Source organism: Stegastes partitus, unplaced genomic scaffold (genome assembly GCF_000690725.1).
Source record: "Stegastes partitus isolate 25-593 unplaced genomic scaffold, Stegastes_partitus-1.0.2 Scaffold532, whole genome shotgun sequence".
In the NCBI taxonomy this organism is placed as follows: Eukaryota; Metazoa; Chordata; class Actinopteri; family Pomacentridae; genus Stegastes; species Stegastes partitus.
The window spans coordinates 333,561-359,051 of NW_007578263.1; the positions used below are offsets into that span (position 1 = coordinate 333,561).

At 39.5% G+C, this 25,491-nt stretch overlaps 1 protein-coding gene across 1 annotated transcript in view; it reads left to right on the top strand.

Moving 5' to 3' along the window:
- Window positions 1–24,463, top strand: part of grxcr2 (glutaredoxin and cysteine rich domain containing 2) — a 49,662-nt gene extending 25,199 nt beyond the window's left edge. The window contains exons 6-10 of the mRNA XM_008287977.1: window positions 17,314–17,426; window positions 17,872–18,055; window positions 19,434–19,543; window positions 21,992–22,222; window positions 24,290–24,463. Coding sequence (XP_008286199.1) covers window positions 17,314–17,426; window positions 17,872–18,055; window positions 19,434–19,543; window positions 21,992–22,222; window positions 24,290–24,463 — 812 coding nt within the window. The remainder of the gene's footprint in view (window positions 1–17,313; window positions 17,427–17,871; window positions 18,056–19,433; window positions 19,544–21,991; window positions 22,223–24,289) is intronic.
- Window positions 24,464–25,491: the final 1,028 nt, after the last annotated feature.

Below are 25,491 nucleotides of genomic sequence, written 5' to 3' on the forward strand. Positions count from 1 at the left end.
CCTTCGCCTGGTCCCTTTGTTTTGTCTGCCTGCCATCTTTTTGGAATCTTGCAAGAAATCTTTAGAGTCAGGTAAGTCTGCTTTTTCTTTTACCTGCCTGACTTCATATTGTGCTGTTGGGTTTTTAGCCGGGAAAGCTTCATCCCATTTGAGACATCCAGTCTTGCAGCAGACTTTCTGAACTCTCGATCACACTTCATGACTGTGTCTGTGAACTTTAGTTTGGCAGTTTACTTTCTTAGAAACACAAAGTTGCACACATCCTTATATATACCAAGTTCACTTCACGTCTCTGTTTGGCTGCCAAGATTATTGTCTTAAGACTGAATATAACCAGTGCATGACTTTGATGAAGAATTACCTATAGAGCTTACTTTAACTACTATATGGCATACTTCATTTGCCTAATAGTGATACAAAAAGCCAAGGGACCTACAGGCCTTTGGAAAATACACGTTTGACAAATACTTTTTCCACAGTTTCTGAGTATGAATCAATTACATGTTGTAAGAACACTTGGACTCTGGTGAATTCAATATTTCCTGATCGTTATTGAATGCCCCACCACAGAACTGGGTCCACTCCTCCCATGGCCCGTCCCCTAACTGAGGGTGTTTAAAGCACCTGTGACATCATGGCTGCCATTGTTGCCACATGGGTTCCTCTGTGATGCTGAGGTAAGTGATGTAGTCAGGGTTGTTAAAAGGTTGTTTACTGCTTTAAAGATTTAGTTCATTTGTATGCACATTGTGATTAAGGTGTGTTTCTTTGATAGCCTCCTGCCTACCTCGTCGTTTTGATGTCTGTTTGGCTGAGGTTTGCAACAAAAAAGTTTGTCTGCCGTTAGGTAACGTCGATGCTGCTGTGTAGTGATGCTGCTGTGTAGTAATGCACAATTGTGCACTTTGTGAAGCGCTATGAGATGACTTGTTGTTGTAAATATGCGCTATACAAATAAAATTGAATTGAATGGAATTGTGTGAAGTTATGGGGTATTGTAGCCACCAGTAAGATGGATATGATTAATAACGGAGGTAAGGTATTATGTGTTATGTTAATGTCTGTTAATTTTGTCTCAGCTGCTCAGTTAGCCCTTTTCTTGCATTTTACAGTGCCTCAACAGTTTAGTTGTTTTCAGGTATTTATTCTTTGGTGTTTGTTTGAGCAGTAGTTGTAAATGTCACCCTCTAGCTAGGAGCTGATTGAGGCTTAACATTGTAGTATGGTTTCCTTCACAGGCCTGTTTGCATAGGTAGTGAATTGAGTTCATGAGTTGTGGGTAAGCTGTGACGCTCCTGGAACACTCTTAAATAACTGGCTACCTCCCCACTGCTGGCTTCCACCTCCTTTTCCCCTATGTTTGCTAATTGCTTATAGTTGTTCTAATAACTAGTAGGGCTGGTCCGAAGAGCACTGTCTGATCTCTGGATATTCAGGCCAAATTTATGATGAAAGCTGGAAATGTTTTCTTAAGAAGAATTGCATTGATAAGCTGGACTAATTTATTGTAATAAATCTTTTGGGTGCAATTTCATACATTTATTCTTATGCATTATTTTAAGCAACTCTCTCTGCAGGCACTTCCTGCCGTTCAGCGTACAATCGAACATTTCATTAATTTACTTTTTTCTAGTTTGACTTGTCATCCAGGTTTATATAATGATACCTGGGGTGAGTTGTCAGGTTTGCTACATTCTGGTTCTCTTCCCCTTCCTCACCACACAGACATCAGCTCTCTTTCCCTTTGTCTTCGTAACAATGTAGAGAAACTGGTATACAAATGTTCTATTTCAAAAGCCAGCTTGAAACTAATCCTACACAGCCACATAACCCTTGTCTGCTAATGACATGCTGCTCCCTGTGGCACGCCGTTTGCCACAGTACATCAGTGGAAAATTCCAAACTGGGTAAAACAATGCACAATGCATCTGCCTCTCTGCCAGCAGAACCTGATTACATCTCAGCCAAAAAAAAACTGCAGAGAAGTATATTAAGTGAAGTGCTTTCCTCTTGGCAGTACTGGCACTGTAGCATACCATTTACTGTACTTTGGAGCAGATGGGACAAATGAAACGAGTAACCACTGTAAATGATGTTGAAAATGAGCGTTTCAGTATAAGTATGACTTCTGGTATAGTTTCTTCTGCCAGAACAGCAAGGGAAAAAAAACAAAGCAACATCAAATATTGCCTGGCAAGGTCTACATGCCCCGTCGGTTCTCTCGACAGGAACAATATCCTCTTATTTAGACATTAATGCAAGTAATATAATCTGGTTAAGGTTATATCTGACGGCTGCGACGGTCGTAATATTGCCTCGGTGTGATGATTAGAGTGCATGTGTCAGTGCAGTTTTAGAGAGCAATATCATCAAATTGAAAAGGTAAGTGATCTTTTATTCAAACTGAGGTGATCTCCCTTTTAAACTTTATCAAGGCCAAAGGATACACATTATTTTTCATCCTTTTCCAGCGTCTGTCTGTTCCTGCTTCATTATCAAATCATCTTTCTTCATTTCTCTCTCCCCCCTCCCACCTCCCCACTCTGCCACTTCTCCTCCCTACGTGTTCTGTCACTATGGCTTAGTGTCATATCTATCTGCGGCCTGTAATGATGCAGACAACCATGTGTAATTAAAGCTACTTGTGTGTAGGAGAGCGGTTGGTGTGATGCTCACACTGTGTTCAGCGAGCCTCTGCTTTGCAAAAGAAAGACTCAGAGTATCAGATAAATCAGAGGTGTAACTCAGAGTGGTTGTGTGTTACCGAGAGCGAGATGGAACACAGTGAGCGAAGGTTTGGGGGGGGGCGAGGAGGAGGAGGAGGAGGAGGAGGAGAGACCTGTGGGATGCGACAGTGTGACAGGCAAATCAGGCTTAGAGGGAGGAGAAGAGAGAGAGATCAGGGACTGAAGGGAGGAGAGGAGAGCAGGAATGGAGGTCAAGGTGGGGGAGGAGGTGAGGAGCGGAAAAGAGTTGGGAGACGATATCATCCGCCGTGGTGTTACACAAGTCTGCTCTGCTCAGCGTTGTCAAAATTTATCAGCGGACTGGAAAGATGATAAATGGCAGCTCTGCCACGGAGGAGTATTTCAGAGGGGTGTCAAGAAATGTATACCAAAGCGCATGGTGTCACTTCGAACTTATATTCCAAAAACAGGTATATATTTTTATGTAAGTAATATTATATTTAGTGCTTTAGAATAATAAGATGATGTTTCTAGCAGCTGACATTGGAAAAAGGCAGAGTAATTTGAAAAAACTTGTGTTTGTGCTTAGGGAATTCTGACATTCATCTTAGTTTCATGTTTTTGTGATGCATTACTACAACCTGGAAAAATCCAAGAAACATCGTTCATTACTGCACATTCACTTCTAACACATTTATTTTCATCACTGGTCGTTGCTTGTAAAGTCTTGAGTCGGGGCCTTGTTTAACTTCAAAGTTAAACAAGCATGGTTTCTCTTGAGAATGAGACCCCGTGGCTCAATGAGATTACCTTTTAGGAATTAGGAAATAATAAAAATGTTTATTTATACTGCACCTTACCATGCACAGAGGTTATTCCAACTGATTTAAAGGCAAAGGAAAAAAACAACTTAAAATGGATAAATGAAAAAAGCAAAAACACTGCAGAGTGAAACAAATGAATTAACAGGGTTAGGACAACATGAATAAAGTGGATTTTTATGGAATAATTAAAACAACTCTTAATTGGCAAACAGCTAGAAAAGTCAAACGATAAGAAAAATAAAAATGCAGAAAAGAAATGTATAATAAAATGGAAATTCATTAAAATTATGTAAACGGAAGTGCAGAAGTACTGAGAGCTTATGAATTAAACTGAATGATTAAACAGAGTGTGGAAAAACAGACTTGAGCTTGTTTTTAGAAATGACTACTATTGGGGCAAATGTTCCAAGGTGGTTCCAGCAGTGGGCAGCATAATTACTAAATGTCATTTCACTGTTTCTGATACGAACTTTTGGCACAACTGACTGCAAGTTCAAGACACTTACCTGACTTGTATTCGGCAAACACATCTGTTATGTTTTGGGTCCAGACCATTCAGAGACTTGTAGGCAACAAGTTCAGCCCATTATATATTTAACTGAAAGCTGTTCCGGGATCCAAGAATTGGAGTAATGTATTCTGTTTTTGGTGTTGTCAGTGTCTGAGCAGCAGCAGTTTGAATGGTATGCAAATATCTAATGGTCTTATTAGGGAGGCCAGTAAGGAGTGCATTAGAGTAGTCTGATCTGTAAATGCTTCAAGGTTTAGCTTTCCCAAAGAAAAGAAGTCAGTGTTTATCCATCCATCCATCATCTATACAATGCTTTATCCTCACTGGGGTCGCAGGGGCGCTGGAGTCTATCCCAGCTGACTTAGGGTGAAGGCACGGGACACCCTGGACAGGTCACTAGTATATCACAGGGCTACATGAGGAGAACATGCAAGTCCACGCAGAAAGATCCCGGGTGTCCTCACCGGGGCGCGAACCGGCGACCTTCTTGCTGCGAGGCAATGATGCCAACCACCGCTCCACCTTGCAGCCCGCCAGTGCCTATCTGTGCTAAAATTTGAGTTAAACCAAAAATGCATTGATTTATTATCAGTGGGTAGCCCACAAAATTGAATCCATATTGTGTGTTAAGATTTTGTTACTGTATTGTTTAAATCAACTTGATCTATTTTAGGACATTATGAAGTCAAGTCTGCTTTACACATATGACCACAAGGTAAGTGGATTCATTTACAACTGTAAAATGACTCAACACAGTCTCCTGGCATAAGTGGTTCAGTACTAAGTGCACTTATTCCACAATGCAAGACATCACTGCTTTCCTCAGCTGATGGTTTTCATGCAGTTTTCTTTATTTCATTGTTTTCATCTTTAGGTTCCATTATTTATACCATGATGTGCAATATTTTTCTGTATATATAACTTATCTGATTTTTTATACTTAAATCTCTTCTATTTTTCATTTTTTGCTCTTTATTTTGTACTTATTATGTATGGCACTGAAGGAGCTGCTCTTAATCTCAATGTACTTGTGTATAGTGACAATAAAGGCATTCTATTCTATTCTATTCTATTCTATTTACAGTGTTTTCACATGTACAGCACATTCACTTCATGTTTTAATATTTAATGTTCTCTAATGTATTTGCACATTTATTTTGTTTATTTGTTGTTAATGAACTTTACATATATGTTCCCAGTGTTTAACATGGTTAAAATGTGAGCTACCACTGGTGATATGATTCAAATTTTTTTTATTTTTAATACTGCCAGCATGCCTTCAGCTGACAAGCAGCGCTTTTTAATTGCTCATGCACCAATTTGTTTTTGGCACAGTAAACCTTGTTTTGCTTTTGCTGTTGCTGCATTGTTGCGGGTCGTTGTGGGTATTTTATTCAGATGTTCTTTTGTGCGTGTGCATTTGTGTGTGTGTGTGTGTGTGCGCGGTAATATCTCTTGTTTTGAGCTTATCGTACAGGATTCAGGAGGAGATGGACAGGCTAAGTAGACAGGATGTGCAGGCAGACAACAGAGCCAACCAAGAGATGGTAAGCTCCTTTTTGTTGCACAGGAGGAAAAAAGAAAAAGCATTAGCTACGAGAGCAGGAAAAGGAACACACAAATACACACGCATACACACAAAGACTTAGTTAGGCATGCAGTACAAAGTAGCAAACTGCCTGCCTCACTGCTCCCTCTTCTAGCCAGTCAAGCATCATGGTTCGGGGCTCCAGCAGCGCTTCTCCCTCTGCTGTGTCAAACACTGAGAAATTGTCTAATCTTCTGATTACTACCAAACATGATTACAGGAATTACATAACTGTATAATAATAGATATAACATTAGATAACAGCGTGACATCCATGGTGTCACGTCCTGCTCTATTCATTTATTTAGAGTTCATTTGTGCTTTTTACATAGTGTATTTTGAGATTATAGGAGAGGAGGCCGAAACTAAAAACACCTGCAGCAAAAATATTCAGCAACCTTTTGCTATAAAAATATGAGGTGATGCCTGTTATTTTGTCATTTCTCTCGCATAATCCTATTATGCATGGTCATGTTATTACAGATAGTGATATCCCCCTAAAGGTCATCACTGGAGTTGTTTGTATCCAGAACAGCCAATGGGGTATGAAGACATTTGTGAGCTGGAATTCAGATTATTCAGATTATATTTTTTTAGTTAAAAGCACTCAGTCTCACATTGAGATGCTTTATTTTTCTGTGAAAAAAAGTCTTGACTTGTCTATGCTCTAATATTTACCAAAAACAAACAAAAAACACTGACTTGTGTTCAGAGGATTGTGCCTGTGTGTACAAACAGAGAAAAGGTTAATCTCTAAACAAGGGGCCCATTTGAATATGGAAATCTATGAGAAGCTGAAGCAGTGAGTTAAACTGGATACACTGAGTGCAGAACCCCAGCCACAGGCTGTCTACATCATTATTAGTCCAATTATAATGCAGGATGGGAAAGGGAAAAAGAGATTGGGATAGACGGCAGGGATGAAAAACAAACGTGACACCTCAGGGAATTCATTTGCAAAAAGTAACATAATCATAAAGTACATTTTCATAACTTTGCAGACTTGTCATGGTACAATAATGTATGGCATAGGAGAGGGAGATCTGCAAATGGTGTGAAGAGTTCATTATCTGACCTTCTAATTAATTTCTGACATTTAATTTCCATTCATTGTCTAACACTTGCTCTTGAATGTTCATGGAAAATTAACCTACTTGATGCAGTTGGTTTTCTTTCATTTCGCATAATTTAGATTTTGTTCAAAGTATTCTTGTTGTGGTTTGGTGGCACCAAATGGTCTATCCGATATGTAGAAAAACGCTTTCAAAAATCTATGTTGATCCTCAATCAGCTGTTGTAATAGGGGTATTTTACTGCAGAATCTGTCTTTGTTGTGGAGGTAAAATGAGCCAGATTTCACTTCAATGTACCCAGTTAATGTGATGACTTCATTGTTTCATGTCAAGCCCAGCCATAAACCTGCAAGAGGAAAAAAAAAACACCAAACACCCAGGACCAAGGCTCTGGGGCTTTATCTGTATCATCATTGTGTGAATAATCTGTTAATGCCATGGGATTATATCACTACAGTGTGTTTGGTGTGACCTGACTGCTGCCGATTGGCTTCACGTGTGTCTAAGCAAGTGAGGAGGTGCACCTGTAGAGTAACCCACATATAGGGTGACGCACCATGCATGAATCATTGTGCACCAACATGGATGTTAATATTTGGACTCTTGCATTTTGCGCACTTTTTTGCATGTTTAACTGACTGCACTGTGATATATCAAATAGAAGTGCTTAAATTAGCAATGCAAGACACTCCTTTTTATTTCATTACCTTCAGTACTTCAACCTCGTGTTGGTGTTGCTGACCTTTGAAAATGCATTTTTAATTTTTATTTCAAAAACTGAACTGTAGATCACTTATTGTACACTGAATTTGTATGAGTTATGTTGACTCATATGACAACATGAGCATTGTTTTAAGACAGACATGAGAAAATGTAAACCTGAAAAGACTTTTAAGTTAACATGTTTTTATCTCATTTCACAATTAAGTTCTTCAGACACACAGTTAGTAAGGGATTTACAAGCAGCTGGTAAAGCCCGATTCGAGTCATTCTCTTTAAAAACAAACAAACAAACAAAAAAACCCATCAAAAATACACTTAGCATGGGTTTGAGCTTCCTTACAAGCTGCCTTGTTGGACAGTATCCATATTTGAAGACCGATGAGACACATGTCATTTCATATAAGAGTAATTTAAAATGTAATTTGGAGTTTGATAGGAAGAAAAAAAATAATCCCCAGTATATATCATGTATGCACATTTCTGTCCTGGTGCCTAAATCCCTACAATGGGTGGTGCTCAACATCAATTCTGACTTTTTTTCTTTTCTTTTTTTGTGCCACCATTGTGTGTGTACATTGGATTAAGGATCGTCTGTTTACTTGATTTCACTCCAGAGTAAACTCTCTCTTCTCAAGTGACATCTGCCACGGCCGTCTCTCTCTTTGCAGTGCAGCTAGATCCTCTTGAAATGAAGGGCTCCTCTAAAGCCAAGAAAGCCATCAGATGGCGACTGAGGCATTCAAACGCTGCCTCAATATCTTTTGCTCCCCTTTTAAGCTATTTTGGGACACAAATAAACAACAAATTCTGTCTGGTACAGATTAAAACAAACCATTGCGTGACACTTTGTTAAAAACCAGACAGTGTAGTTTCTCAAAAAAGATAAAGAAAAGAAAGGACATGTTACAATTGTAGCTATAGATTCTGCTTTATGTCTTCACCTGGCCAAACATGGTCATGTTGTCCGTTCTGCAGACATGCTGAGACTTGTATGTATGAGCATTTCTAGTTATTTACTGCATCAGCCAACAATATATCCATCCAGTGAAGTCACTTTAACTGTTGGATTCTTCCCGGTATTCGGATAATTCAAGTTGTTCGAACTGTGTAGTGTGAGTTTGTTTTATTGTGACATGGTAGATGAAGTATAGGGCATATCATAAAACACCGGAATTGATTTATTATTGCAATGTACAGATCTTTCAAACGCTGCACACCAGTCAGTATAAGTTAAACCGGATTAAACTTTAAGATTTTTTCCTTTTTTTTTGTTTTTTTACTGAAAATATGGCAGAAGATAGTGAATGTTTAAATTACAACATTTAAACATTTTAAATATGCAAATGAGAAATGCTTTAATTTTCATACATTTCCAGAATAGAAGTCTGAATGTTTGATAGAACAGGTTCAAAATATTATCCATGTTTTGTTTTGTTAACAGTAAAATGTTTTTATAGAGGATTCATCTGATAACAGTAAACTGCAAGCAACCAAAGAAAAATCCCGTTTCTATGTTCTTAGCAATAAAATGTTCTATAAATGAGGCTATGACTATATGAACAAGCCTAAAAAGCAAAAAACAAAATGATAGTTATGAATTGGATGGTTTAATGTTTATAAATAGTGCTGAAGTGTAGATTTCAGGAGAAAAAGCTCATTTGGGGGGAAAAAAAAGACCTTTAAAATGTTGTAATCGAAATCTCAAGACACAAATACACAGTGTAGTAAAATAAACATTCAACTGTGTTTTGGATGTTCTCTTTTCATTAATCTTAAAATAACATCAAAACATCTCAAAAATGAGCACTGCATAGAAAAAAACCCACATTTTTTGCATGTGGTGTCTCGCCTTAAATAAATTCGACACATTCTAAATTTACCGTCTGATTAAATTTCACCTTTATGGATAGTTTAAAAGACATAGATCAATTCAGACACACTTCACTGCCCATTTATATAGCTCCTAAAAACACTATCACAATCCAGGTTGGGCCGACAGAAATGGTGTGACATTTTAATACCCAGGTTTAACAACTGTGAGTTATGCATTTGTCTGTGACATCCTTTATTATGCTAATGAGACAGGTTTTTTTCCTATTTCAAGTTTGCCTGATACATTTTGACAACTGCACAGGGGTTTGGAATAGAAAGATAAAAATAATCTGCCACTACGGAAAAATGAAAATATCTATCATTTGGGCACGGCTACCTTTTTCTGTTTCGGAAACTGAAGATTTCATTTGACGGCGTGCGGGCAGAATTGCCATGGAGATGGTTTAACTGCCATCATGTGACCTGTGTAAGTTCAGATTCTATCAGTCTCCAGGGTCCTTGGCGTTCCGCTGATGGAATATTCCCAACACAGATACACCTTAAAATACTCCTACACCGTCTTCCTGTCTCTAGGGTGCAGCAGCAGACATCTTAAGGTGTTGAATGGGTTGTTGTATGAGCTGATTTCTTGCGATTTTTATGGCTCTGTCTTGGTGTTTTCACAGCCTGTCCTATGAACGGACACCCGCTGAGATGCTTCTGGTAGCTCTGGCTGGATTGGCTGTGTCCATCTTGACCTCAACTCTTGGTTTGGTGTGTATATTTCCTGTATGGGAAAGCCTTTACTGTTGAACTTTTACATTGTTATTGATTGTTAGCATTAAAATTAAGATACTGGTTTGTTTAGGTGGATTGTAAGCCTTCACATGTTGTTCAGAAATGGTAGCTCACCATTTTCTACTGTTGCCCACAAACCAATTCCAGTATTCAGGAGAGATGGGAGCTATTCTCAGAGCAATCATTTCAAAAATGTTCAATGCACCAATTATCTATAATGATCCCGCTGTTCCTTTAGTCTGCTTTTAACAAATACCCAAAATGATCATGAGCTTTTCATGATTTCAGCCATGCCAGTGGCAAAACTCCATCAGATGGATCGCCATGATATTTGGTGCAGACATTCATTGTTCCCAAAGGACGATTCCAAATGATTTTATCTCCAGCTCTACCAGCAGGTTGCTATTTTTGCCTTTTAGGAAAATATCTTGGCAGCTGCTAGATTGTGCACCAGATTTCACAGCCACAGTGGTCGCAAAATATATTTGAAAAGCCTCAAAGTGTGATTCACATTTATTGTTGTTTCTCTTGGTTAATGTCCCCTTTAGGATAAATTGTAACCATTTTGGTGATTTGGTGGATTTTTGTGCAGCATCGCTGGGTAAAATATATTTATTGGTCCAGTTTTTTGATTTATCGTAATACTTGCAAAACTAATAACGTCTCCTTCAGCCTCAGATGTACTGTGCATAGGTAAGCATTAAACTAAGATGATGAATGGTAAACATTTAACGAAATAAACATGAGAATGTTAGTTTTGCCACGCTGAGCAAACTGCCATTACGATTAAAGCGTGGCTCAAAGCTACATCTGTGGCTGCTGTGTCTGAACAGTCTCACAGAGCTGCAAGCATGGTTGCATACTCCAAGTCATTCTTAAATATTTATCTGAACATCTGTTCTTAAATTCTGTTCTTTATTTCAACTTGCTCTTAAATTTAAAAACACTCTTGCTCAAATTCAGAAGCAGAATCCAGTTTTCTTCTACCACTTTGAGCCATCTTCGATTATTTTTATGTATTTATCTTTTTGGACAATGTAACTACACTTGCTGTACAAGACATTTGGAGATTTTCGAATGGGATTTGCTACAAAATTACAAAGTACTGTAGGAGTATCCGCTGATTCCCTCGCTCTGATTCCCCTGCTGCTGTCCTGAATCTCATTTTGGCTGGGATTGCAGTTGGTTGGAGACAGTCATGCATCATTTTTGAGAGGGAGTTTTTTTTTTTTTTTTTTCCTGAGGATGAAATTAGACTTGGGTGGAGAGGTCACAGGAGGAGCCCTTTGTAACATCCCAGACATGAGTTCCTGCATGAGCTTAAGGTTTCATGGGAGCCGAACACCACCGTCGTCAGTATTCGGCTAATTAAAATGAGATAGAAAATCAGTCCCAGTGAAATATTAAATATTAACTTGACTGTGACTTGCAACATCTATCATTTGATGGACACTGTAATTAAGATAATGAAGTTTAAATGCATTAGTAGTTCTATTTAAAACATTGCCGCTCTTTTATTTTTTTAAATGGAAGTCCAATTTAATTAAGTGTTAAAGGTGTCTTCTTTGTCATCATTTAAGTCCTTTTGCAAACTTTGCAAACTTGTGCATTTTCTAATTCTTAGGAGTTAATTTTTTGAGAAACCCTGTTTTACCTGAAATGGCCACACGTTTAATGAAATGATTAAGTAAGAAAAAATTCAAATGTGATGTTGATGAGAATGAATGCAAGCTGTGGTGTGTACAATTTAGCTGGATGCATTTTGTGTCAATGTGAGATGACCTTTTACCTGATGTACAGTAGCCTTGGATGGGTTATAGTGTAACACCTACTGGAGGATACATGTGAATTGTCTTGCTTTTGCCTCTCTAGCACATGGTGTACTGTTTCATTTTTGTAATTAGCTTACAGAAAGAGAGTCAGTACTGTAGAAGAGCTCTACTTACTGCAAATAGATTTTTTTTTTTTTTAACTGCAAACCCTCCAAAGACACCAACAGTTTTGATCTTTGTACATTCATTTATGTCAATACTTTTACAAATAAATGTGTTGTTCTGGATTTCAGTGCTTGTTTAATAATGTTCCTAATCCATTGCATTAATATGAACTCCTATACTTGAGGGGAGGGACAAAACATGAACTTGTCCGTACAATATAATATTAGTTCTGGTATTTCATTATTTATCTTCTTGATGGTATATTATATCATCTACAAGTTATGTAATCTGGCCCTTTGCATGAAGTATGATAATTACACTCTATTCAATTATAGCTGCAACACAGAGGAAATGAAAGTAGTGTAAAAGACACAGCCCCAGCCTATTGTCGGGGGACCAGATCTCTTCTCACTTTTCTTTTTGTCTGTAACCTTCAGAGAGGATGTGACATTAGTGTCTTCAGACATGATTTGAGACAAATACCGTCTTTCATATTCATCTGTAGCTCATCACTCCTCCCTTATCTCTCTTCGGTCCCCCCCCCTCACAGTACCATCCATCTCTAATTTCAGTCTTCCCCTCCATCTCTGTCTCTCTCTCTCCCACTCCTCCTCCCCGATGCCTGTCAGCCGCCTGAGGGCAGAGCAAGAGAGTCAAAAAGTACAATCTGAGGTTGGTGCTGAAACGGGTAGATAAAGAGAGAACGGGTGTGGAAAAGAAGTGGTTTCATTTAAAATGACAAAAGTCTTGTCCTTTTTATTGTGTGTGTGGTAAACACTAAGTGATCACATCATGTCATAGTTACAAACTCCTTACATGGCACTCTGGGTAATTCCACCTTTCCCTAACCACCTGCCTTCAGGATAATGACCGTTATTGAGTGATTGACGTCAGAGTTTCTTACCGACTTTGTTCCTTTTCCGCCTGTAAATAGGCGCTGCTCATATAAGTCAGTCAATACCATTCCCCTTGGGAGGACGTCAGAAGGAGTACAAGCAAAATAATGAGAATGTATCTTCTACTAGTGAGAATTTCACCTTCTTTTTTTTTTTGCACTTTACTTACACACAGAGAGATACAGAGAAGATAGAGGAAGTTGGAGAGTACACAAAAAATGGATGGCAAGGACATATGCTGCCCCCAGGCCCTCACAGTGAGACTTGCCAAATATAATACCCACACCCCCCTAGGGTGCACTTGGACCCCTGGGGGAGAATAATCAAACTTAGCACACACATGCTCCTATAAACACAAAACGTGTACGATAACGAACACCCATTGATGCGGGGTGAGGTAGGATGTGGGAGCTGGGGAGGGTTTGGGGCATAAACAACTGTGCAATCTGTGCGCAGGGCAAGACAAGACAGTAGAAGATGAAAAGAGTTAGACTTTACACTCATCATACCTGGTTCATGGGTACAGCACCAGAGGTAATTGTAATGTATTCCTGTGCAAATGTTAGACGTTGCATCAGGCCATCTGGGGGAACAACTTCCACGAGTTTAAATTTGTGGCTCAACGAGGCTTGTCTTGGGTCCCACTGCTTTATCACCAGTACAGTGACGCAAAAACTATTATTTCTCATTTTCGATCCATGCTATCACATCACCGAATATGGATCTACCGCGAGCACAGAGCATGTATCGTACCTGAGCGATGAAACTCATATCGCTTATTGTACCGAGGCACGATAATGGGGATAATAGAATATACATGAACTGTTAATGTGGACACACAGAGAGACATATTTATAGTGGCAATCGTTTAAACCAAAAGCAGCGAGAATCCTGGCACATTAAATGATTCCTTCTCTGCGATGCACCCAAAACAATTTCTCGCCTGAGTAACCATACTTGCTTGTTCTGCAATCTGATTAAGCCGACTCTCGGTCTGGGAAGAGACAAGAGAGGGTCTATGTCCGCTTGCAATGCTCTCTCTCTGTCTATTGCTTTCTTTTAAATCATCCATTCACACTCCGCTTAATAACAGTCATCTGTAACGATAATTGTAAGATTGATCTCGACATGCATGGGGTTAATGGCATCCATTTGTCAGATTAGAGTTCATTGTACAAAATGGCCTCTTGAAGATGCAAAAGAAAAGTTGCCACTGCCATCAGCACTTTCAAGCCATGGTAAGCATATTTTGCTACAGAAAAAAAAAATACAGAATAACATCTATGCATTCATGATTGGACTTGACATACATTTTTACATTGTCACTCACAGACATAAAACAGATGCACAAACCCACTGACGCCCACACACAGAGTTCCAGTCATGATGCCAGCACGACAGCTGACACTGACTCAGCAGAGAGTCTCGCAGACTTCCGCTGGCGCTCTAAGATATGATTCAAATCTTAAATTAGTCTCTGAATTGGTGAATGATGTTTAAAAGAATGCTGACAGCATGACTCATACCCAATTAGCCTTAATAAGCCAATTCTGGAAATGACAAAGAGTAAAAATTAGAGAGCGAGTGATTCTTTTAAATGATGAGACCATTAAGAAATAGGCCTGTGATTAGACTGATTGCTTTATTTGGAATAAATATCACCAATCAGTTGGTGCTTATGGGCCATTTCTTGAAAATTGGGCTTCTCCTGGAAAGCTTTATCAGTGTTAACCTGCTCATTTCATGGAGCAGCAGAGTAAAAATAGTGCTCAAAGGTGATAAATTGAGACATTGAATAACTCCATATTCCATAATGTAGTGTTAAGGGATAGATATTGCTTCCATTTTCAACAGGAAATAGTCCGTGACATGGGTCATTTGACTGTGATATACAAGTTGAGGATCAAAATGATCAATTACACGAATGTACAGCTCACTGAGAGAGCTTAACTAACAGATGTCTTGTTATTTTACAGTACAAGAAGAAATGCTTTCTGCACCAATGAAGCAAAATAGATGGATGCTACTTGCTGTATAAGTGCTTTTATTCCACAAAAAAAGACTTATTTTGACATCCCACAGTAGAACAAGCACAGGTATAAGAAAATAAATGTAATGATGACTTGATTCTATTTAGCTGCCTCATTTTCAGGTTGGTGATATTATGCTCGCTGGCTCATTGTCACGGCTTATTGTTACACTGGAACAGAGCAGAACCATTGTTAATTATTAGTTGTACCTTTGCTTTTCTTCCTGTGACAAGAGAAATGTCAGCCGAAAAAATTTGCATTGTATGTCTAACAGGAAAAGGTTAGTCTAACTTGTCAATTATTAGGATTCAGGTTTGAATAGGAAGATAATTGTCGTATGGTTTTGTCTTGAAGTGCTGGATGATTCACCTAAAATGTGTTCTGAAATATTTCTATCCTTTCACAGCATCATTGACTTTTAGAAGCAAGAATTTGTTGACTACTTAGTTTAACTTCCATTAGATATTTCATATGAACTTCTATTAGATATTTCATCTTTATCAAATCAAATGAGTTTGTTTTTCCCCCTGCAAAATTCCTCTTTGTGTTTCCATAGACGGCGTTCTCTTCCTGAACTGTGTAGATTTATTATAAAAAAAGAGGAGTTTTGAACTAAAAAGACTGTAATTTGGACACTAGGTCAAACTAGTGATGCTTCATATTCGCTTTGGCTGAACTTTGGAATTTAGTTGTACGAAGAAAGAGGAATGTGATTTTTTTTTGTCTCACATCTCTTGGTGGAAAAGTGAACATTTTTTGCAGGTGGTATGTACAGGAGGAAACATTAACATGACTGCTTTTAATGTATATAATGGTACCACTTTCTAACACTTCCTCTTAGTTATATGAATTCTGAGTACAAAGTAATTTTCCATCCATCCACCCATTAGCCTGTAGCTGCTGCATCCTGTAGAGGCTCTCAGGGGGCCGGAGCCTATTCTAGGTGACACTGGGCGGGAGGCGGGGTTCACCCTGGAAAATTTGCCAAATGATTGCAGGGCTAACTCAAAGAGACAAATAACCATGCCCACTCACATTCACACCTTCAGCCAATTTAGAAGCAGTAATTAACCTACCAGGTACGCATTTGCGCTGTAGGAAATAGTTGGAGCACCTGGAGAAAATCCACGCAGACACAAGGAGAACCAGCCCAACTCCACATAAAAGGGCTCCAGCCGACCAGCAGGTTTGAACCCCCCCACTGTGCAGACTCTCAGGTACTTCGGTAGCTGTACAAGGAAATGTTGCAAATGTCAGTCTTACTGCCTTTTACTTCAAATGCTGAGGTTGAAAGCATCTGTGCTACCATAGGGGTATAGCGACAAGACAGTTTGACTTACAGATGTGTCTGGTAAGGTTCACCTCAGTTTAAAGTCTGAGCTGAAGTAACTTTCTCATGTTTTGTCTTTGTTATCTCAAAGATTTGCATTTGTGATACAAGTCTGTTTGATCTTTCTGTCTGATCTCTCTCTCTGAATCTTCTTGGATTCCAGACAAGGTCCCAGAAGTGTTGCCTTGTGGAGAAAAAGTGTGAAAACTTCACTTTTGGGGGGTAGTGGTGGTGGTGGTTGGGTGTTACGCCACTAGAACTTTTCAAATTAGACTTCTAAACAGACTAAGACTACTCATTTTCACTTGTATGCACACAAACAACACATAGCAACATGGTATTATTTCAGTCTGATACCTTGAAGACGTTCCACCTTTAATCCAAGAGAATTCTTTAGTTCTGAAGAAGTTCTGAGGAAGCAGAACTGAAGAAGCCTCTTGCTTGAGAGGTGAGGCGTCTTCAAGAACCAAAAAGAGACGTCCGGTTGCCTTCTGCTAACATTGTTAAGATTGTTATGATCTGGATGACTGAGAATCTACACAGACATTTTCATGGATATGTTTTGTATTTTCTGTATGACAGTAGCAGACATCAAATGTCACGTTTACTTTTCAGCATGGATGCACTCGGCTCCAGTCCAATGATAGGCGGTTCTACAACATCTAACAACTCCCACACACACAAATACACACACTGCCTCACTCAGTCTTTCTCTCCCTTACTCACACAAACACACAGAGCTGCACACTGGCTCAAACTAGCCTCTATTTTGGTCATCATAATTATTTGATGACGGGGCTTCTGGTTACTCAACCACCCTTTTGTACACACGATCTAGCTATGAATTATTTAGCACTGGGAGCTAGAAAGGTGGGTCCCTTAAAACAGCAGGTACAGTCAAACTCTGGGGGAAGGACACACAGAAAGAGCTTTATCATTCTATCTTTATCATCCACCCACTCCTTCCACACAGCTCTTCAGCTGGACTCCCATACTCTGTGCTTCCATCGGGCTGTATATCAACCCAATCTTTAATCCATCTGTCCAAACATCCTTTTATCACAGCAGGCGCCACAGTGTCCAGCTAATGTCATTTCACCGCAGGTAAGGAGCTTCTTGGACGGACTGACGCTCTCTCTGAATCCTCTCAATCAGCCACCATGGAAGAACTCCAGAGAAAACTGAATCAGCGCTATGAAGGCACCAAGCCCAGAAAGGTGAGTTACTTGAAGGACCACATTTTTTCAGCTTCCTAGGTTTGAAGCAGTTTTGTAAATGTGCCGTGTTGAGTAAAATACATGTTGAGGTTATTTTAGGCATCCGGCTTTCTCTTGAAGTTATTTTTTAAACAATTGCTTCAGTATCAGTGGCTGAATGATGTACATTTTAGCACACAACAGTCCTCTGATGTTGTCAAACTGCAAACTAAGAGAGAACGAGACAGGACGTCAGCATGCACGTTGACACGCTGCAAATGTTTGCGTGCACCACTCGCGTCTGATCAAACAGCACTTTTTTTTCTGCTCACAAATCTTCCTCTACTCTAAGCCAGCAGGCTATGCAAATTAGACACTGTGCTGTAACTGCTGATGCATCCTTTCAGCATGAGAAACCTTTAGAGGAGTGGAGTAAAAACAAGTCACCTTCCACTCAAAACTGCAGGTGAGGTTCAAGCTGGCGTCCTCCTACAGCGGTCGGGTGCTGAAGCACGTGTACGAAGACGGTCAAGAGCTGGAAAGTCCAGAGGAGAAATACCCACACAGCTTCGTCCACCGCAAAATCCCTCCCAACCACCTCGAGATGGAGCAGCTCTGCGGGTTTGAGGATGCTCATGGGGACCAACAGGGTGGGTTCTCATCATTGTGCAACATACTATGTCCTACTTTATATGCAGGACTGCACTTAGGTTAGTTTGTGTGGGCTATACTGTATCCAGGAGACCAACGAGATCAGGACATTACATCTGAATATGGTAATCCATCCTTTTTGCATGAAATGATCTAAGCATGTTTAACTGCATGATTTCGCTTTCACAGTAATGATATAGCTGTGCATGGCTGAGACTTTTCTGTGTAGTGTGTATTTGTGTTCACATTAAATCATCCACTGCACTTTCAAGCCATTAAAAAAAAAAATCAGCAATATAATAGTGTATAACTGAAGGCTACACTCTTACAGTCTCGATGCAATCAGTGCAGGCCATTATTTTGGTATGCTAGGGCAGCACGGGCCAGTGGAGGTCAATCAAACTGTGACATTGGTACATGAACAATTTCAGAGATGAAACACTCAAACACTGGACCATTTTAGGGTGCTTATGAAGAGTTTAAAAATAGGATTTTAAGTTAGAAAATGCATTTACTCAAAGCATGGTGCGGTATGTTATCAATGGGATAGTCTGACATGTTGGCAAATGTGTTAAGTTAGATGAGAAAACTGATCCCACACTTACATCCATATTTTAAAAATGAAACACCAAGTTTTGAGCTTAGCTTAGCATAAAGAAAAGAAACATGGAGTCAGGCGAAACCTACTATAACCAACTAAAGATTAAACAAACAAACAAAACCCCTGCCTATTAGCACCTCTAAAGCTCATGAATTAACTTGTTATCTCTCTCTTTTGTTGTATAAACAATTTTGTTCTGGGTGATAAAATGATGGCGATATGTAGTGGTGATAGATGTTTGACAAGTTCACTTAAATGTATCTGATGCAAACTGCCATGAATTCCCTACTACCAAAGTGTTCTTTTTTTTTTTAAAGGATTTTCAGAACACACAACAACATCATATGTGACGCTTTTGATGCCACTGATTCTCTAGTTTCTCTTTCTTGTTTCCGGTAATTGGTCCCGGTTTCACCTTCCCTATGACATAACACAGCTCGTGACAGATGGAAGGCTTTGACTGGACATGGACCAATGTCTCTGTCTTGGCCAAGTCACTGGCAAAAATTTCTGACTATAAATGGCTAATTTGACATGATAACTATCTTAACAGAATTAATTATCAAGTCTGAATCTGGCATTCGTGAGAGCCCGGGGCTGCCAGAGGTAGAGACTTGTGACTTTAATTGGCTAAATAAATTCAGTGATTGATCACTGCACATCAATGCTGTGGAATCACAGTTTGTGTTGTTTGCAGATGAAATCAGGACTTGAGTCTGAAATTTCTGGTACAAACTCTCACTCTATCCTGACAACATGTTTTCTTCTGTATCCAGGTGTCTATCCTCCAACAGGGCTCATTGCCCAGAGAATAAATGTGTACAGAGGAATGGGAAGCTACCAGCCTGCTGCTGGCCAGACTGACGAAGCAGAGGGAGACGGCAAGGTAAGTAATGCAGCTCACTGGTTTTGCCTTTGCTGAATTTTATTTTAATCAAGGTGAGAGTTACTGTAGATTAGATTTCTCACTAGCAGTGCCAGTTTTATCTGTCTGAATGTCTGAAGCATTAAGACCCGTCTTAATTCATCTGTCAGCACAGTTTAAAGAAGCTGAAAGCAAAAACAGTCATTCTGCTGCTGTTAGATTTTGATGAGTGTTGATTAAAATGTCAGTTTACTTCACTGGGATCCTGCAGGCAACAAACTGGCAACAGAACTGAGTCATGGTGATACTTTATTGGAAGCAATGATATGTTGAGAGCGTCAGGATTATGGTGGCAGAATAAGAGGAAAACAACATGTACCAACAACTGACCATTCATTTTCTGTGTGCAAATTACCCCAGGAGAAAAAAAAAAAGAACGAAAGCAAACATAATTGTTCCTTAACTATTACATACATCTCCCTTCAATTCAACGTAGCAATAGTTTCATTTTGACACTGATAGATTAATGCTGCCTGTGCCGGCTCCACTTGTGTGCCCTGAGCTTGTACTGCTCCAAATTCCTAGTCTACCACAGGCCATGGCACGCTCTGCACCACCATACTTGTGTTGTGAGATTTTGCTTCTACGCCTGCCCCTGAAAGTGTTTTCGCATATCACTGAAGTTTTAATAACTGGAATCCAGCATGAATGTTATGCTGTGAGCTGATGCACTAGATACCACTGGACCTATCCTTTTGTTTGAAGGGTGATCAGTAAGAAGTGTTTTTTCTCTCATCAATCAGTTGTTGAGTACTTACAGGCAGAACTGAATGGTGTCAGGGCCTTGTTGTAAGCTTATAAGTTAAGCTGTAAGTTCCTTGTGTATTGACGGTTTGGAAAAAAACAAACAAAAAAACAATAACTCAATAGCATTGGCTTTAACTGCGTGGGAGCACATGTTGTGATCTTATATCTGTGTGTGTTGGGCAGAAGCTGGGATTGTTTTTTTTTTTTACATTTTTTTCTTTTTTGGGGGTAATTTTTCCTGTGTATTGAATTAAAGTGGGAGGAATACATTTTTAGTGTCATAAGAATTGCCATTTATATTATGGTTGTGGTGTCTTTCTCAATAATCCTTAAATTTGAACAAAATTCAGATTTGACTTTAAATGGTAACTTTCTATTTTTGGAGCATGTTCACTTTGTATTGTCTGTTTGGATATATGTTTTAATAGGAATTATTTTCACTTTTTATTTGTCTTGTTAGATACTTTAGATATACACTAATGAGCATGAGAACCTCACGTCTACGTGTGCTGAAAAGCAAACTTAAACACCACAATAAACTGGCACACAATCAGCCGATGTAAAGTAATTTAATCATTTTTCAGAGGAACCTCAGAACAAAACAAGCAATCCAGACCTAAAATAGAAATCGAGACGGATCTTGAATAATTAAAGCGTCAACGGCATGCTGCTCGACGCAAATTGTACAACGATTAAAGTGGCGCAACAACGGCAACAAAACTGTTCATCTGACAGGAAAAAGGCACTTTTACTAACCTGCTGTGGCAGCGGCTTCATTAGTGTGGCAGGCTAAGAGGAAGGTCAGCTACATCGCCTGCTGGCTTCATGTCAGTCTCATTCTTTTATCCTCTAAACAAAAGAAACACTTGGCCCTGGTGACCAAAGTCGGTTTTTATCACATTTATCAATGGAAGACAGCAATCTGGAGTTAGTTTCTCCTTTTAAGGGCACTGTTGAAGGGATGGCACAGTGGTCCCATTGAGGGCACCCACCTCACAAGGCCTAATGACCCTCTGGCTATAAGATGTCTCTGTTAGAGCAAGAGAGAATCAATGAGAAACAAGTAGGATGCCTGAATAATGCAACCTATTAGATTATTGTGAAAAAAAATTGTGTGAGTGATTTGCAAAGTAATTACTGAGTCATTGGTACCAATCAACAATGCAGCTCTGCACAAAAGATGCAGCGTTGCCAATCATTTCTGATGGACACCCAAAGCCAGCCTTTATAAAGTGAGTTAAAAGAAATGATTGAATGAATGCTTTGAAACATCAAATGAGCCATTAATTTTGTTAGTATTAAAGATCAGGGGCTTCATTATAGACTCTAGATAATCATTCAGGAGGATGTTTGTGTTAAAATAAAAATGCTAGATCCACCATGAAGCCTCATGAAGCCAGAACACAGCTATAGCTAAAAAAAAACAAACAAACAAAAACATGTTGTGCTTTACACAAAAGGTGTGACTCCTCCAACTACAAATCATCCTGTCGCCCACACAAAAAAAAAACCTCACAGCTAATTGGGGGCACAGTTTTTGTTTTCTGGAAAATGTCTGAAATAAGCCCATATAGCATAATTAAAGGCCCATTAAAATGCTTGCACTGTTACTACAGCTTGCATAAACTGATGTAAGATTATTCAGTTTTCATTTTCTGTCAGTCCTCTGTGTTAGACTTTGGCAAGATAATCATCTACACCAGTAATCTGCGCATCATCAGAGCACCACAGAAGAAGCCTGAGTCGTTGCGGCACCACACAGTGCCTCCCGTGGACTTGGAGGGATACTCGAAGGCCAGGGACAGGGGGAGCAGCAGGAGGAGGGCTAAAGCTCTGTACGCGCAGGAGAGGGAGGAGAAGGAGGAGAAACAGATCAGCGACACAGATACCAAGGTAATGATCCTCGGCCAAATTATTCTCAGAGGTGTGGTGTGGTTTTTATCACCCCATTGCTGTTTCTTATTATTCTCAGTCTCAGCATGTCCTTCTCCTCTTCCTCCAACTCTCACTTTCCCTGTCTTCTGCCATCTTTTCTTCACTTAGTTTTTTTTTTTTGCATTCAACAGAAGAACCGTGGGGTCGTTTTATCCCACAGTCTTCCTTGTGTTTCCTTGTAACTGCCACCTCATTTGTGTTCCCATTCTTTTTCCTTGGACCCCCCCCGCACACACACACACACACCTTCTTTCTGCTGCAACAACCACCAACCTATTGTCCTAGTGTTATCTGTCAACTGTGAACAGATCCTGATGAGTCCACAGTTTTACTCTGCCCTTGCAGCATCTGCCTGCCACTTACCAGCCAGCAAGGATACCCAGCTCACTATTATTCCCTCCCTCTTACCTCCTTGGCTGATTACTGTTCTCTTCCCCCATCTCCCACCATCCTTTTCTCACCCCTCTCGTTATTTTCTCATTTTCTGTACCTCTTTTAAAAAAAAAAAAGTTCATTCTCACCTTTTTTTTTTGTGTTATTTGGCAATCTCACTCCCCTTTGTTACTTTCTGTTCATTATTATCTTTGCCTTTGTTGCCCAGACTCCAAAATCTTTCATCGTCTTTTCTTCTTATAGTTGGAGCAAATGTTGCAACTCAACCTGGACTCTGTTTGCACCATTGCAGCTGATCATCACAATAGATTTATCCCTTTCCATGCAACAAATGCAAGTTTAGATGCACGACAAACATCAGCTTCCGTTAATAGACAAGGATTGCATGCAGCTTTGCTTTCAGTGGAGCTCGAATGCTTTAACTTCCGTCGCTGCCTTCTGCTGGAAAATAAATCGCTGTCATGTTTTTTACTTCGCTTTTTTTATTGCAGCAATATAGGAAAGCAGTCATGGACCATACTGAAGCGCAATAAGTTATTGTTTGCTTTTTTTTAAAATCCCAGTGACATTTAGTATGTGCTGAACACTTTCATTGTTATTTGCGGTGCATTTCAACTGCAAACAGTTCCTCATAGGTTAAGAACATCGGGTGCTGTGGGTCGATTTTCCATTGTGGTTTCTTAATATCTGATTCAAACTGTAACCTGTGGTATTAACAAAAGTTTTCTTTCTTTTTTTTTTTTTCTTTTTCAAAACTTAATATCGTCTCACTTACTTCAGCCAACTGTCTATTTTGCTTTTTTGAAAAAGTAAAGTTAAATAAGATTTGCGAAACACTTTTTCTCCGTGCTGCAGTTTTTATTTATTTATGGGGGCCTCTTCTTCTGGAGCAGCCTTACATTGCTAGACTGCCTTTTACTTTACTTCTGGATTCTTAAAGGAAATCATAAAGAGTTGGGGGTGAATGGCATTTAGTTTCACCTTACCTCAACAACATCCTGGTCACTCCACATATCTTGTGAAAAGTTTTCAATGGCAAATATGTTCTGCTGATTAACCCCTTCTGGTTGTTAAAGTTTTAGAAGTACATATCTTCTGTTCCTATGCACTCCTCATTGTGTTGGTAATATACAGGCAGTTGCTCATTACTGTACACTCTGCAGGAATGACCAACCGGCTGTAAAAAATGACCGGCTGGCTGTACATTATCCTGCAGCACAGCTACTTACCAAAGGCATTTAATTAGAAATAGTATTGGAAAAAAAAGAATTCTCTATCATTGAGGTTGTTTGCCAGCAGGCAGGCCAATTAGACCAGATAGTTGTGTTGTGGTTCGCTGCTCAGCCTAAACTTGCAAGTTAATCAGTTTTTAAACAATTGCAGTGCAAAGTTTTGCAATATGCATAAATGAAAAACTTAAAGAAAGCAGGTAAATGTAATTTAAAAGTAGCTGACCTCTAATCACCAATTGGAAATGAGCTTTCAACGTTCGGTGATCACCTGTGTCCCTCCGTCCCTCGTCTTTCTCGCCCATTTACACCCCTTCCTCCCTTTTTTTACCCTTTGCCTCACCTCACAGCTCCTCTCTTCTACCTCCTCTCCTCTCCTCTAATGTGTTTCTTCTGTCTCCAGGAGGCCGACAGCTGCCAGCATTGTGGCGGCTCGGGCTGCGCTCCCTGCTCTCTGTGTCACGGTAGCAAGCTGTCCATGCTGGCAAACCGCTTCAATGAGTCCATCAGTGATCTGCGTTGCCAAGCCTGCTACCCCCATGGTCTGGAGAAGTGCCAGTCCTGCTCCAGTAAATAGCACCATTTGGCTGACACCCATGTCTGGCAGAGAAAGAGTGAGTGAGTGAATGAGAGTGTGTAGCTGTGAGCGAGTGCATGCCCGATGTGCTATCGGTTTGTCAGAATTGTCTCAGTGGCAATATTGCTCTAATCCAAAATGTTCTTGGTGGGGTGTTTCGAGGCACTACTAGGAAACATAAGCCATCATTGGAAAGGGGAATTGTAACTGTGGAGCGGACACAAAATCATAAAATACAATTACTGTGTGCAGTGAACATGGCTTGCGATAACACAAACACATAATCGCTTTTTTTTGTTGTTGTTGTTGTTGTTGTCACATTATTTTGCATCTGCACTCTTCTCCCTGATAAAAACCTGGTTCCACGACAGAGTTATCATTTTAATTAAAATGATGCAAACATTTTGCAGTTTATTGTATCTACTGGGAAGACTGCCCTGCTCCTATCTCCCCTGTCTATTCACCACAGAGAATGAGGCCGCTTTCATCCGAACATGAAATACTCTATGAGGGTAATTGATGCTTTTATTTTTTGGGAAAATGAGACAAGAGTGGAAAGACAGAGAAAGAGAGAGAAAAAAAATACAGAGTAAAAGATAAAAGTGAGTGACAAAAGCCTGACGGTTTCAGAAATAGTGACTGCATCAAGCAAATGATGGTGTTTAAGTTGTACTCCGCCTAAATAGGGTGAAATAAGTATGGCTTTGTGAAGGCTGATAGTGTAACACAGAAGAAGTGTTTGGCCGTATAGACTCCAGCTAGCCACTGCTACTGTTGTTAGAAGGGAATGATGTTACAGACCTTAAAAAAAAAAAAAAAAAAGAGTTCAGACCAACCATACTGTCTAAATGTGTGGCATTCAGCATATTGATTTTGAATGGAATGTCACTGAGTGTATTTTATTGTGAAAGAGTAAGAAATTAGACAAGAAGAGTGAAATAAATGACAGCAGAAGTTACATATAATATATATTAAGGAAAGAAAGATTTTTCTTTTGTATTATTATTTTTATTGATGCTCAGTTGAAT